At 51.4% G+C, this 14,120-nt stretch overlaps 1 protein-coding gene across 1 annotated transcript in view; it reads left to right on the plus strand.

The window, feature by feature from the left end:
• Window positions 1–2,523: 2,523 nt before the first annotated feature.
• Window positions 2,524–14,120, plus strand: part of A3GALT2 (alpha 1,3-galactosyltransferase 2) — a 12,712-nt gene continuing 1,115 nt past the window's right edge. Inside the window, exons 1-4 of the mRNA XM_011955656.1 lie at window positions 2,524–2,546; window positions 10,959–11,042; window positions 11,259–11,348; window positions 11,654–11,791. Coding sequence (XP_011811046.1) covers window positions 2,524–2,546; window positions 10,959–11,042; window positions 11,259–11,348; window positions 11,654–11,791 — 335 coding nt within the window. The remainder of the gene's footprint in view (window positions 2,547–10,958; window positions 11,043–11,258; window positions 11,349–11,653; window positions 11,792–14,120) is intronic.

Below are 14,120 nucleotides of genomic sequence, written 5' to 3' on the forward strand. Positions count from 1 at the left end.
CTCTTTGGTGCCTTTCTCCCCTAGGAATGCCTGTCTCTGGGCCCAAATGGCTACTTTTCACCCATATGGAGACGGGTGGGTCCCTGGGCTGGGGAAGGGACCTTAAGTGGACAGCATATCCTCCACACTTTTCTGGGGCTGGGTCGTTTGAGGGTGCCCTCAGCTGCAGTTCACATGGGTAGATACCAGCTTTCTTCACACGGTGTCCCTTGGAGAGGATCCAGAAGCCCTTTCTGCTCTGTGTCCCTATACCTGCCATTCCCACTTGGGAGATGACTGTTGGGCTGGCAACCTCTAGACACCTGGGACACAACCCAGACTCTCCCATCTTCCAGCACACACCTGTGGATACAGCTGCACAGCACCCAGAATAGCCTTGGGATGGCTTTGGTTCACTAAGCACTTTTGCATGCTCAAATAGAAAATGATTAGGGCAGAGAGGAGGCATCTAAGCCTTGAATAAAGAAAGAGAAAGGGCATTCCAGACTAAGGCAGTAAGTGCAAAGGCACAAGCATGAATGTGGAAGTGCAAATGAGGGGCAGGTGAGCTGGCTGGACTAGACGTGTGTGCTGCTAACTATGTTAGCCTATGTTGACCACATGTCTCCGAACCAGGCACTGTGTTGGCAATGAGACGGGGGTGAAACACAGAATAACCACGTGCCCTCTTGGGTGGAGTGAAATCTACCCCACATCTATGGGGGGAAGGGAAAAAGGGCAGCTTGGCCTCACTGCTCCTCCCCCTTCATCAGGTTTTTCCTTAAGGGACCATTTCCACCTGTTAAAAATTTAGGTTATGGCTGCTCACATCTGTAAACCCAGCACTTTGGGGAGGCCGAGGTGGGAGGATTGCTTGAGGCCAGGAGTTTGAGACCAACCTGGGCAACATAGGGAGACCTCATATCTACAAAAAATATTAAAAAATAGGCAAGGTGGTGTGTACCTGTAATCCCAGCTATTCTGGAGGCTGAGGTCAGAGGATCACTTGAGCCCAAGAGTTCAAGACTGCAGTGAGCTATGATTGCACCACTGTACCCCCAACCGAGGTGACAGACAAAACTCTACTTTTAAAGCAGAGATGGGGGTGGTTTGAGGGTCAGGCCATAACCTACTGAATGACAATCTCTAAAGGATGATTACTTACTTGAAAGTAACTTTCAAGAACCAACACTCACATCTTAATAACTCCTCTGGAAAGCCTATGAAAATGTAACTTTCTTGGAGGAGAAACACACTGATTAGTTGATCCCCAGAGGGTAGAACTAGGGACTGGAAAGCCTGGTGTCCCAGGAGGCAGGGAATGGCTGGCAGGACCCTGAGCTGACAGGGGAGGAGGAGGAGGATGCTGAGATTGGGGAGTGAGCCCTCGGGAGCCCCCAGGCAAGAACGAACGCCCCATGTGCTGCCTCCTCTCCTGTTGCTGGAGTGCAGGCCACGTGTGCAGGTGCACCACAGGCCTACAGGACTCTGGGCAGTTCTTTTCACTTTCTGGACCTTAATTTTCCCTTTATGGAAGAAAATGGAAACCAGGCCCCACCTGAGTTAGTTATGTGTGTAGCAAAGAGGAAGGGAACCAAACCTACTCCTTAAAGATGTGGTGAATTTGATTCACACCAGTAAGTATCCATCTTCTTTAGATGAAAAGCTCCAACCTACTGCAAGTTTGCAGGACACACCTGCAATAGGCATTTGCTATTCCTGTTGTTTACACTTTACATTGAATTTCACAAACCTATTTCCATCATGATCCACAATTTAAAGAAATATTTCCCAACCTCATATACACACTTCAATATCTATCAACTGAAACAAACATTTCATGAAACAAAACCTACCCTTATGTACAATACAGAATATTTTCTTTTCCATTGTATTCCTGTTCATATTTTTAAATCTTGGTCATGACCCACTGAACTCATTACACGACCCTCAGATAGGTCACAACTCGAACTTTAAAAAGCACTGCCCAGAGTAAACCACAATGGTTCGACATCCAGGATCTTACGTGGTTCTCTCTCCTGGGTGACTGGTGTACATACACCATTCTGCTGAGAAGGTAAAGGGCTCCACTAGGTGAACTGTCCAAGGTCACAGGTGCTGAGTGCCCTTCAGATCTGGCTGAGGTTCCGTGCAGAACAGGGCCTTTCCTGGGTGCAAACACCATACCTTGATCCCCAGCCACTCTCAAGAACCAAAGACACTTCCCCTGTGGAGGGAAGAGGAGTCTGTACAAAATGACAGAGCCTCCAGCCAACCAGAACTGGCCTATTCAGACCCACCCTCTTCCAGGTGATTGGCCCCAAAAGGGTTGCCAGCCCCACTCCACCTCGGGGCCAGCTTCCCCCGAAAGGTCGCACCCCTGGCAGGTCCCTCCCAGGCAGTCCATCCCGACTGCTCCTGTGGGTGCAGCTCCTGAGGTAAAGGGGGAGAAGCTGCTTGGTCCAGGTCTCCAGCAACAGGCCATTTCTTCCCCGGCTCTGAGCTGGGAAAGTCTGCTCCGGGCCATCCTACCTACTTCCCCATATGGCTCTCAAGGAGGGACTCAGGTGAGTGGGGACAATGGTGTGGAGAGGAAGAAAGCCTGGGTTCAGCTGAGCTAAGGGGGATCCAGTCTGATGGCTAAAACAGTACCAAGGAGAGGCACCAGAGCCAGCCCGGGAATACCAGCTGAGGCCTCCGGTCCTGGGGAAAGGTGACTCCAAGAGGGGACATTGCCCCAGGAGAAGATAGACAATCCGTGTGCATGGACACCGGGGTGGGGAAGGCTATATTCTGCAAGATTTTGTAGCCAACGAAAAGCTGGACTCCCCTTGCTTCCCTTAACTCCAAACCCCGTTGGCAAGCTGGAAAGCAGAGACGCGGGCTACATTCCCTCCCCGACTATAACTGAGGGCTCCCTCTATCCCCACTAGGACTGATAGTCCAGGACTAGGAACCTGTGCCCCCTTAAGACCTAATGGCTGATCTTTAACCCTTTCTTGAAGCCAAGGAGAGTGGGCAACAGGGCACAGGGTGGAGCTTGAGGGACCACCTTCTGCAGGTAGAATCTGAACAAGAAATATGGAGGAGTGGGCTGGTCAGGGGCCTCCACAGACTATGGGTTCCCAGGCTGGGGCATAGGAGGGGCAGGAGGAGCTGGGGTCCCACCCAGTCCTGGGTCTCAGCACCCTTCCAGGCCTGACCACAGGAGTTCACAAGACCAACTCTGCCTGTGTGCCCTGGCTGAGGCCCAGAGCCCAGAATAAGCATCGGTTTGCCCTACCCTGATTGGGAGGAGGCTGGTGAAGAGGCGGGGACAGCCACAGAGGGGGAGAAAGCCCTCCAGCCTTTTCCTGCTCCTGTAGTACTTTACGCAGTACCTCACATACCTCCCACAGTGCACCTCCAGAGGCAGCCTTGCCAGCTCCCAGTACAGGGTTTGACCAGGCTTCTCGGAGTCGGAGGAGCCCAGCTGCAGCCAACCATCCAGGAGCTCAGACGAGCTGAATAGAGTGGGAAGGGAAGCAGCCAAGCCCACAGGGAGAAATAACAGGGCTGAGAACCTTGTGAGATGAGCCTCAGGGTTGAGCTAGGCCCAGGTCAAATAGAGCCCAAATGCCATGCTGGAAGCTCTGGCTAGGGAATCCGACAGTTCTACTCAAAGCCCAAGCCCACACCTTACCCCCTGTGCAAATGCCTTGGTGAAAAGTATAAACAACAGAAATGGCAAATGCCTATTGAAGGTGCGCCCTGAAAACTTGCAGTAGGCTTTTCACCTAAAGAACACGGATACTGGCCGGGCGCGGTGGCTCAAGTCTGTAATCCCAGCACTTTGGGAGGCCGAGACGGGCGGATCACGAGGTCAGGAAATGCAGACCATCCTGGCTATCACGGTGAAACCCCGTCTCTACTAAAAATGCAAAAAAATAGCCGGGCGAGGTGGCGGGCGCCTGTAGTCCCACCTACTCGGGAGGCTGAGGCAGGAGAATGGCGTAAACCCGGGAGGCGGAGCTTGCAGTGAGCTGAGATCCGGCCACTGCACTCCAGCCCGGGCGACAGAGCAAGACTCCGTCTCAAAAAAAAAAAAAAAAGAACACGGATACTTACTGGAGGAGAAACAAACTGATTAGTTGATCCCCAGAGGGTAGAACTAGGGACTGGAAAGCCTGGTGTCCCAGGAGGCAGGGAATGGCTGGCAGGACCCTGAGCTGACAGGGGAGGAGGAGGATGATGCTGAGATTGGGGAGTGAGCCCTTGGGAGCCCCCAGGCAAGAACGAACGCCCCATGTGCTGCCTCCTCTCCTGTTGCTGGAGTGCAGGCCACGTATGCAGGTGCACCACAGGCCTACAGGACTCTGGGCAGTTCTTTTCACTTTCTGGACCTTAATTTTCCCTTTATGGAAGAAAATGAAAACCAGGCCCCACCTGAGTCAGTTATGTGTGTAGCAAAGAGGGAGGGAACCAAACCTACTCCTAAAAGAAGATGTGGTGCATCTGATTCACACCAATGAGGCCACCCAGCCTTGCAGAGGTGAGATGTCACTGAGATCCGCTCCAGGCCTCTGCGTGTCCTCTCTCACACAGTGACCCTGGCCCAGCCCCCTTGCTAAGTGCTGCCCTCAGGTATTGTGTGTCCCCTGGACAGCGGTGTTCACCTGGCTGTCCCGACTCAGTGCTTCTCAAGTTGCAGTTTGCATTTTCTTGATCTTTCCTTCTATGTTCTCAGCGGTTGATCCCAGTGACCCAAATGGACCCCTGCTTTCTCCCCTGAGCAACTGCAACCCTAAGCCAGTGAATTAACCTTTCTAAGCCTCAGTTTCCTCATGTGTAAAGTAGAGATAAGTACAGCATCTCCTTCAAGGGGCTGTGGTGTGCCTTTAACAGGACAGGCACAAAATACATTTGGCCAAGTATCCGTCTCAGTAAGTGTCTGGCATTATGCATAAGGAGTGCAGACTTAATCCTGAAGAAAATGGAGTTTTCAGCGAAGGAGTACCAGTTCACTTGGAAGAGAGAATGAACACAAATAACTCATTCATTGTTTCATTCATTTGCTGAACAAATACTTATCAATAGCATGAATTATAAGGCAGGCTCTGGATTTGGCACCAGGAATATAAAGGCTGGCGAAACAGAGAAACTTCGAGCCTAGTGGGGCACAGTCCCTAGCATCGCTTGGCAGGTACTAGAGGAGAGGTCTGGGAAAGGGACAGAGGCACAACCTGGGGGAGGGACCTAAGAGGAGGAGATGTCAAGGCTGGCTTCAGACAGGAGGAAGCTGGGTGCTGAGGAATGATGCAGAGCTTGTTAGCTGATGGGAGGAAGAGAGCAGAGTGGAATACAGAGGTGCGGAAGCCTAGGAGACTTCATGGTGAAGAGTAAAAGATGGAGACCGGGAGGCAGGGTCAAGAGACTGTTATAGGAATCCAGATTAGAAACAAGGAGGCATGAATAGGAGAGTGAGGGAGGCCAGGAGGGGAGTTTTGGGCACTAGGGAGGAGGCAAAAGCAACAACTTGGCTGTCAGGAGAGAAAGCAAGGGTCCCACTTGGCTCACTGGGATCAATCGCTGAGAACACAGGATGGGGAGAGTGAATGGGAGGATGGGGGAAGAGTGAGGGGGGGACGGAGGACAGCACCCACAGGGTTTGCTGGATGGACTGCATGTGGGGAATTAAATTATTTGTAACAATACTTTTATTTAACCCAGCACATCCAAATTTACACCTGTTTCACTGTTTTAATGTGGCTACTAGATATGTTTAAATTACATATGTGGCTCACATTATACTTCCACTGGATGATGCTATTCCAGATCTCTTCCTACACATCGCGAAAGATGCGGCTATACATGACTGCAAAGGCTCAGGTGCACAGGCACAGGTGCTACGCCCTGCCAGAAGCAAGGTCTACCTCTCCATATTAGTTCCTTTCTTTTCGCCTTAACACATTAGGGTCTCTTTTCCAGAGAGTACATATAAATCTACCTCACCCTTTTCAACAGCCATGTTCATCTCCATTATACAAGTTGAGTACCCCTCATCCAAAAATCTGAAGTCCCAAACCCTCTAAAATCCGAAACTTTTTGAGCACTGACAGGACATTCAAAGGAAATGCTCCCACTGGAGCATTCTGAATTTCAGATTTCCAGATTAGGGATACTTAGTCAGTAAATACAATGCAAATATTCAAAACTCCAAAAAAGTCTAAAATCCAAAACACTTTTGGTACAAACTTTTGGATAAAGGATAACCAACCTGTATAGATATGCCTAATTCATTCGTCCAGTTCCCTACTAACGAACCCTGAGGCTGTTGCATTAGTTTGCTTTTTCAGAGAAGGCTACAGGAACATCCCGGGACTAGTTACCGCAGAGTCTCCATTCCTAGCTGCAGGCAAGCTGGCCAGGGCTGCGGGCACTGACAGTGTTACGGCGGAGGGCTGGACTCGGAAGGCTTCTCAGGCGTGGTTAAGAGATGTGGACGGTGTACTGCAGTCAGCAAGAAGCCACAAAATCACTTAAATTTTGTGTGTGTGTAAATTGCTAACTTTGAATTTTTCCTTCATTAAAGAAGCAACATACTGTAAATACATTAAAGACAATTAGAGAGAAAATAAGACACTAATTTTATTGCACAAACATTCTTCCTTTTAGTCTTATTTTCTGGTGCATGTTTTTATTCTTGCTAATTGTAATCAGAGTGCACATCAATTTTAGATCCTGCTTTCTTCCTTTAATGTTCCTGTGTGAGAATTTTTCTCTATGACTGCAGAGTCTTCCTAACACATTTATTTAGCCAGCCCCTTCGGCTGGACACTAGAGCCTTCTTCAGTTGTATTTGAGCAGCTCAGATAATGCCTCTCCCTGTGACCCAAAACGCCTTCTCCATGGGTGCTTTCCAGGCAGCATTCGACCAAGCTCAAGTCTTGCTTGTGTAAGGGAAACAAGCACGCACCCATCAATACAACCACTCCGTGTCCTCCAGTTGCCACCTCATCTCTTTCCTCCTTACAGCCCGACTTCTGGAAAGACAGCCCCACTCCCACCCAACCCATGTGCCTGTCCCTAAGTCCTCTACCTGCTCAGTCTTCCTCCCACTCCCACCTGGGCCCTGGCCTCCTCTCCCTCTGTACTCTCTCCCTCTCCCCCATGACATCCCTGCCCTCCTGGTAAATCCCAGCACTTTCTCCTGAGCCTGCCTGCCTTCTGGGCTCCAGCTCCCTTCCTCCCACCAGACAACCAGGCATCTTCTCCTTTCTGGTCCCCCAGCCCCGTCCCTCTAATCCATGGCCAAGTCTTGCCCATGTGCCCTCCCTGACAGCCCCTCACCACCTATTCCTCTCCATCCAGCTGCCAACTCCCTGGTGTTGCCCTAATACCTCCCAGGGGCTGGCACCTAACTCATCTTCCTGCCTCCAGCAGTCTCCTCCCTGCCACCCCACCATGGCCAGGCTCCAGATTTCAGCTGGACTACTTCAGGGTTTGTGGGGGTTTTCTTTTTTCAAATAAAAATCTGACTGATTCACTCCCAGAGGAAATACCTTTCAGGGCTCCCCATGACCCTCAAGATGAAGTCCAATTCCCCGGGCCTCAAATGTGGGCCCCGGGTGACTTGGCCCCGGCTCACCTCTGCAGCCTCATCCCTCCCTTCTCATCTGCTACTACCCTCCACCCTGCAGTTCCACAGACATTCCAGGAGTGAGGCTTCCTCACTTTTGCACACTGTTGTTTCTTTTCCATGGACCTCTCTTCCCCCTCCACGCCTTCTTCACCTGAAGAACTTCTATGAATAATTTTTTAGGTCCTAGCTTAGAAGTCAACTCCTCCTCCAGGAGGCCCCAACGACCTCTTCATCTACCAAGGCTCAGGTGCTACCCTCCAATTTGCCTCACAGCACCCGGCATTGCTCCCAATCACAGCATTCATTGTGCCGTGTTCCACACATCTGTCTTCAGTCTGTCATGTGACCCACTCCCTCACTCCCTCACCCACCACACCCACATCTTCCTGCCTCCGCACCCTGAAGACAGGGTCTGTGTCCCATTCCCCTCTGAATCCCTGACTTAGCACGGTGTTCGATGCTGAGCTTGTGTCCAATAAATAGATGTTGAATGCACAACTTAACAGAAACTGATGAACATCTTTACGCATAAACTTTTCTCATTCTGAAGATTATCTCCTTTGAACAGATTCCCAGAAGCTGGGAATTACTGAATCAAAGTGGATGAATATTGAACACTTTCAATTCCCATAGCTAAGTAGCTTTCCAAAAGGCTGCAGCAATTTACACTCCCACCAGCAAGTGTAACAGCGCCGATCTCACTGCACTCTTGCAGCTTGGCTATTCTCATTATGCCTTTAATTTTTTAAATCAAGACAGAGTCTACCTCTGTCACCCAGGCTGGAGTCCAGTGGCATGATCATAGCTCACTGTAACCTGTAATTCCTGCGCTCAAGCGATCTTCCTGCCTCAGCCTCCTGAATAGCTGGAACTACAGGTGCATACCATCTGGCTAATTTTTTTTGTTTTGTGTTTGTTTTTTTGAGACAGGGTCTTGCTCTGTCGCCAGGCTGGACTGCAGTGGCGCAATCTCAGCTCACTGCAACCTCCGCCTCCCAAGTTCAAGCGATTCTCCTGCCTCAGCCCCCCGAGTAGCTGGGACTACAGATGTGTGCCACCACGGCCAGTTAATTTTTGTATTTTTAGTAGGGATGGGGTTTCCCCACGTTGGCCAGGATGGTCTCAATCTCTTGACCTCATGATCCACTCGCTTGGCCTCCCAAAGTGCTGGGATTAGAGGCATGAGCCACTGCGCCCAACTCTGGCTAATTTTTTAATTTTTTGCAGAGGCAGGGTCTTGCTCTGTTGCCCAGGCTGATCTCGAACTCCTGGCCTCAAGCAATTCTCCTGCCTTGACCTCCCAAAACACTGGGATTACATGCACAAGCCCCTCCCAGCCCCATTATATCTTTTTTTTAAAGTGCTCATTTTTTAGGCAAAACATACCACCTTCTTCTAATTTGTATATCTTTGATTACCAGTGAGAGTGAACATTTTTCCATATATTTGCCTACTAAATGCACTTCTTCTTTGAGGATTTACCTGTTTGGGTGACGTGGAAACTGTTAAGGCAGGTTGACTTGTTATGAGATGACTCTGGGGCTGTGGAGGAAGTGACCAGGAGCATGAAGAGTGCTGCTGCAATGATCCCGTGACAGAGGAGCAGGCCAGGGTCACTGTGGGGCACGGGGAAGAGCAGGAGGAGCAGAGATCAAGGAGACCAGGTCAACCTGGGACTCAAAGCAGACAGCAGGTGCAGAGCAGGAGGGGTCAGGGTGCACCCAGGTTTCTGGCTTGGCGCAGTGAACTGGAGGAGGGGCTGTGCTCGGAGACAGTGCCCAGGTGGATCCACACACCTGCAAGGCAGTTCGCAGCACTCTTTACTAGCCTAAGGAACAGTTACGTGGGGCAGCAGGAGAGGCAGGGGCAGGAGGGTCTGAGGTTGGCAGGCTTCTTGAAACAGACCAGGGGAGCCAGGTTTTGAAAGGATTTGTAGGCCAGGCATGGTGGCTCATGCCTGTAATCCTAGCACTTTGGGAGGCCAAGGCGGGTGGATCACCTGAGGTCAGGAGTTTGAGACCAGCCTGGCCAACATGGCGAACCCACATCTCTAACTAAAAATACAAAAATTAGCCAGGCAAGGTGGTGGGCACCTGTAATCCCAGCTATTCGGGAGGCTGAGGAAGGAGAATCACTTGAACCCAGGAGGCAGAGGTTGCAGTGAGCTGAGATTGTGCCATTGCACGCTAGCCTGGGCTACAGAGTGAGACTCTGTCTCAAAAAAAAAAGAAGGGAGGAAGGAAGGATGGATGGGAGTGGAGTGAGGAGGCTGCCCAGGGGATGATCGGGTGTGTTCAGGAAGAACGGTCATCACTAGCTAAAGCTGAGTGAACTATCGCAACATGAGAGACCTTGTTCTCGTCAATTAGCTTGTGTGAAGGCAATGACAGCCCTAAGGCAGGTGTTATTACCCCATCCTATAGATGAGACTGACGTGCAGAGGACCAGACCTTGCCCCAGGGTCACACAGCTAATGAGTAGTGGAGCTGGGATGCGAACCCAGGGCTCCGGCCCCTGTGCCTGTGCTCCTTACTGTGTGGCTGCAGTTGCTCTAGATATGTGAGTACTCAGGAAGGTGGGAGGACAGTGGAGTGAGCTCCCCAGAAGGAGCTTATTAAGATTCTTGGCATTTGGGGCCCTTCCTGGAAAACAATGAACTGTGGACAAATCCCAAAGCCCACCTCTTTTGAGCCAGGAAGTGGGCTGCTGAGCTCTGCTTGGAGGAGTTCACCTGGCCTGGTGATTGCAGCCACGACAGACACCTGGTCTCTGACCACAGCCAGCCCAGTAACTCTTCTCTAAGTCCCAGACAGCTCTTAACTCCCAGTGACTGACACGGGAAGATTGCTTGAGCCAAGGTGGAGACAAGCCTGGGCAACACAGCAAGACCCCATCTCTTAAAAAAAAGAAAAAATTAGGTGTCTATGGTCCCAGCTACACAGGAGGCTGAGGCGGGAGGATACCTTGAGCCCAGGAGTTCAAGGCTGCAGTGAGCTGTGATCACACCACAAGACTTCAGCCTGGGTGACAGAGTGAGGCTGTCTCTTAAAAAAAACAAAACAAAAAAACAAAAAAACACTCCCAGTCACGGAGCCACAAACACCTGTGCATCCTCTCCTGGCCTCTCCTGTCCAAGGTCAGTCCCACCTTCCACCCAGGATAAGTACCTCAACCCCTAATGTTATTATCCCCCCAACCTGCCCAAGTTCATGCCTCTGCACAAGAAACTGGTAACACTGGCTACCTTCATGCAGAGGAACTGGGTGGCCAGAAGTAGGAAAGACTTTTCATGTATGTGTGCATATAAATATTTGTCTATAATATAAACGAGTTACTGATGCCCCCTTCCTGCCCCCAGGGCCTGGAAGAGAATCTTCTGGCGGCAGATCCTACTTGCACTTGGCCTCTTAGGCCTGTTTCTGTATGGCCTCCCTAAATTCAGGTACAAGCCCCTTTCCCCAGCACTTGAGGTGGGACCACAGACTCAGGTTTAAAGGGGATCTGTCTAAGTGCCTCCTTGAGGGATGGAGGGCAGAAGCTAGCTCAGCTCAAGTGTCCTTGTGAGCTCTCTCTCCTTGTAAGAAGCAAAGCCAGAGGGCTCCTGGCCAGGCTGACATGCTTCTCACGGCTGCCCCCCTCCCGCCACAACCCGCCACAGGCATCTGGAAGCCCTCATCCCCATGGGCGTCTGCCCTTCCGCCACAATGGCCCTGCTGAGAGACAACTTCACAGGTGCCCTGCGTCCCTGGTAAGAAGCTCCCATCCCTCCTACACCAAGGGCACCCCCAAACCCTACGGAGCTCTGCCCCATGTCCCTGCCCTCCACACATCTCCCACCCCAGCAGAGTCAGGCACTCCGCCACCAAGCCCAGCAGCCCCATCGGGCCACACGTCTCCCAGTCCTCTGTGTTGCTCTGAGCTGGAGGCTTCCAGGGGCAGCAACTAGGTCTCATCGGTCTATGGGTCCCTAGGGCTCAGCACTGGGGAGGTGGCAGTGAACACGCACCAAGTGGGTGGATGAATGGAGCTATTTCCCATCCCTGCCCTGGCCAGGGCCCGGCCTGAAGTTCTGACCTGTACCCCCTGGGGGACTCCCATTATTTGGGATGGCACTTTCGACCCAGATGTGGCCAAGCAAGAGGCTACACAGCAGAACCTCACCATTGGGCTGACTGTCTTTGCTGTAGGCAGGTAAGGCCTGGGAAGGGGAGCAGTGCTGTCAAGGCTGTGAGTGGGAAGGGTGTGCATGTAATGGAGGGGGCGGAGACCCTGCTCCCCTGTGCCATGGGATCCCAAAGTGAAGCGAGAAGCAAAGACAGCACTTCTTGCCCCACACCCCCAGGTGAGCACAGGACCAACCACCCTTCTCCTCCTCCCTGGTACAGCCCACCCAACACAGGCAGCCAGGGCTGTTCTAGAACCACATCTGGAAGGGACCTGCCTAGGGGCTGGGGCTGATCCATCTGGAGACACTAGTTTTGTAGTGAGAAAATGATGGTATCTTTCAGGTGAGAGTGGTGAGAGGAGGGGAGTGTGACTGGGTAAGTAGAGGGATGATTCACTGCAGTAGGGGCCCATTGGAGGTCAGCAGCTCAGGTGCACATACACAGGATTGTGGGGGGCAGGTGCCAAGCAAGTCTGATGAAGGGAGAGGGGCTGGGGAGCTGAAGGATTGCAAGGGAGTGAATCTGAACTGGGCAGAGGGAAGTGAAGAGAGGAAGGGGGGGTGACAAATACTGAGAAAGTGGCAGCGTCACCAGATTAGAGATTCAGTGAGGTAGGACTGTTTTGGGTTGGGGATGGTAATCACAGTGAGCTAGAAGAACGAGGTCCTTACCGAGTGGGACAGACATTGGTGAAGACCAAGTCGAGGGAGTAGCCATGGGAACAGGTGACTGGAGGAAACAGGTGACTGTGGAGGGCACAGGACAGAATCACTACAGGAAAGGAGGTCAAGAGAAGAAATGGCAGGAACACTGACCTCCCCACTACGGATGACAATAAGCTGGGTGTCCACCTTCCTCAAGTGACACGAAGGGGACTCTTGGCTGACAGTGGCAGTCAGATCCCATAACCTAGTTTCGGGCAACTAAAAGAAGCATTTCTAAAAACAGAACTAGTGGCTTTGGGAAGGTGGTGAGAACCTCCCATTCAGGAAGAGATACTCAAAAGGATGGGGAAGGAATTTTGTCACCAGATACCCCATACAACTGTTCAAGGCTCCTCGAACTCTGTCCCCCACATCCTACAAGGGAGAGAAAGCAAGGAGTGCCACTGACAGGCAAGGGGCTGAAACGGACCAAGGGTTGACCCGTGGACCAGGTGGGCAGAACTGCTGGGCTACTTGGGCCTTGACCTCTCCCAGGGCCTTGGTGCTCCCACTTCCATCACCCATGCTGACTAGGGCATTCCTGCCCCAGCCCTAGGGGTCAGACAATCTCAAGGTACAGAAAATTCTGGGATACTGAGGTCCTGAGCTCCAAGATTCTGAGTCCAACACTCCTAGATGCTGAGATTGCCTAAGTCTCTGATTCCCATTTCCCAGTCACCAGGAATAGAGCAAGTGCAAGTAAAGGTACAGGTTCTAGGGCCACGCTGGGTTCAAATCCTGGCTCAAGCACTGACCAATGGCACATACAAGTTTCTAACGCTCTTTAGATGAGACAATGCACATTGACTTAGAAAGCAGTGGCTGCCACATGATAAAAGTTCAAAGTATTATTAGGCACTATTACTATTATTTTAAAATCCTAGGATCCCAAGGTCTGTTCATACAATATTCCAGGTGGCCTCGTTATCTATACAGTGAAAGACAGTGACTTAAAATAGCTTATTATTATAGCTCATAAAATAATTCTGTGGAAGGCCAGGCGCAGTAGCTTATGCCTGTAATCCCAGCACTTTGGAAGGCCGAGGCAGGTGGATCACCTGAGGTCAGGCGTTCGAGACCAGCCTGGCCAACATGGTGAAACCCCACTTCTACTAAAAATACAAAAAATCAGCCAGACATGGTGGTGGCCACTTGTAACCCCAGCTACTCGGGAGCCTGAGGCAGGAGAATCGCTTGAAGCCGGGAGGCAGAGGTTGTAGTGGGCTGAGATGGCGCCACTGCACTCCAGCCTGGGCAACAGGAGCAAAACTCTATCTCAATAATAATAATAATTCTGTGTGTCAGTAATTCAGACAGGGTTCAGCAGTAAGGGCTCCTCTTCTCATGCTCTCAAATACCTGGGTCTCAGCTGGGAGACCAACTGCTGAAGACTGATGGGGCCAGCTCGGGCTTCCTCACTCATGGCAGCACCCAAGTTCTGGGACTTTTAAATGGAGGCTCAGAACTCTAAAGAGAGAAATGCCGCCAGTCCTCCAAAGGGCCAGTATGAGGCAGGATTGGCAGGCAATTTGCAAGCATCTTCAGTCCAACCCGCCCTGCCCCATCTAAGTTGAAAGATGCTAGGGCTGGAGGGTCTGGAGTTCAAGGCCGGGTGTGGGGAGGACCAGGCAGCACTGGTGGGGTGGGGGT

The sequence above is a fragment of the Colobus angolensis genome, unplaced genomic scaffold, assembly GCF_000951035.1.
Source record: "Colobus angolensis palliatus isolate OR3802 unplaced genomic scaffold, Cang.pa_1.0 Scaffold4, whole genome shotgun sequence".
Taxonomy (NCBI): Eukaryota; Metazoa; Chordata; class Mammalia; order Primates; family Cercopithecidae; genus Colobus; species Colobus angolensis.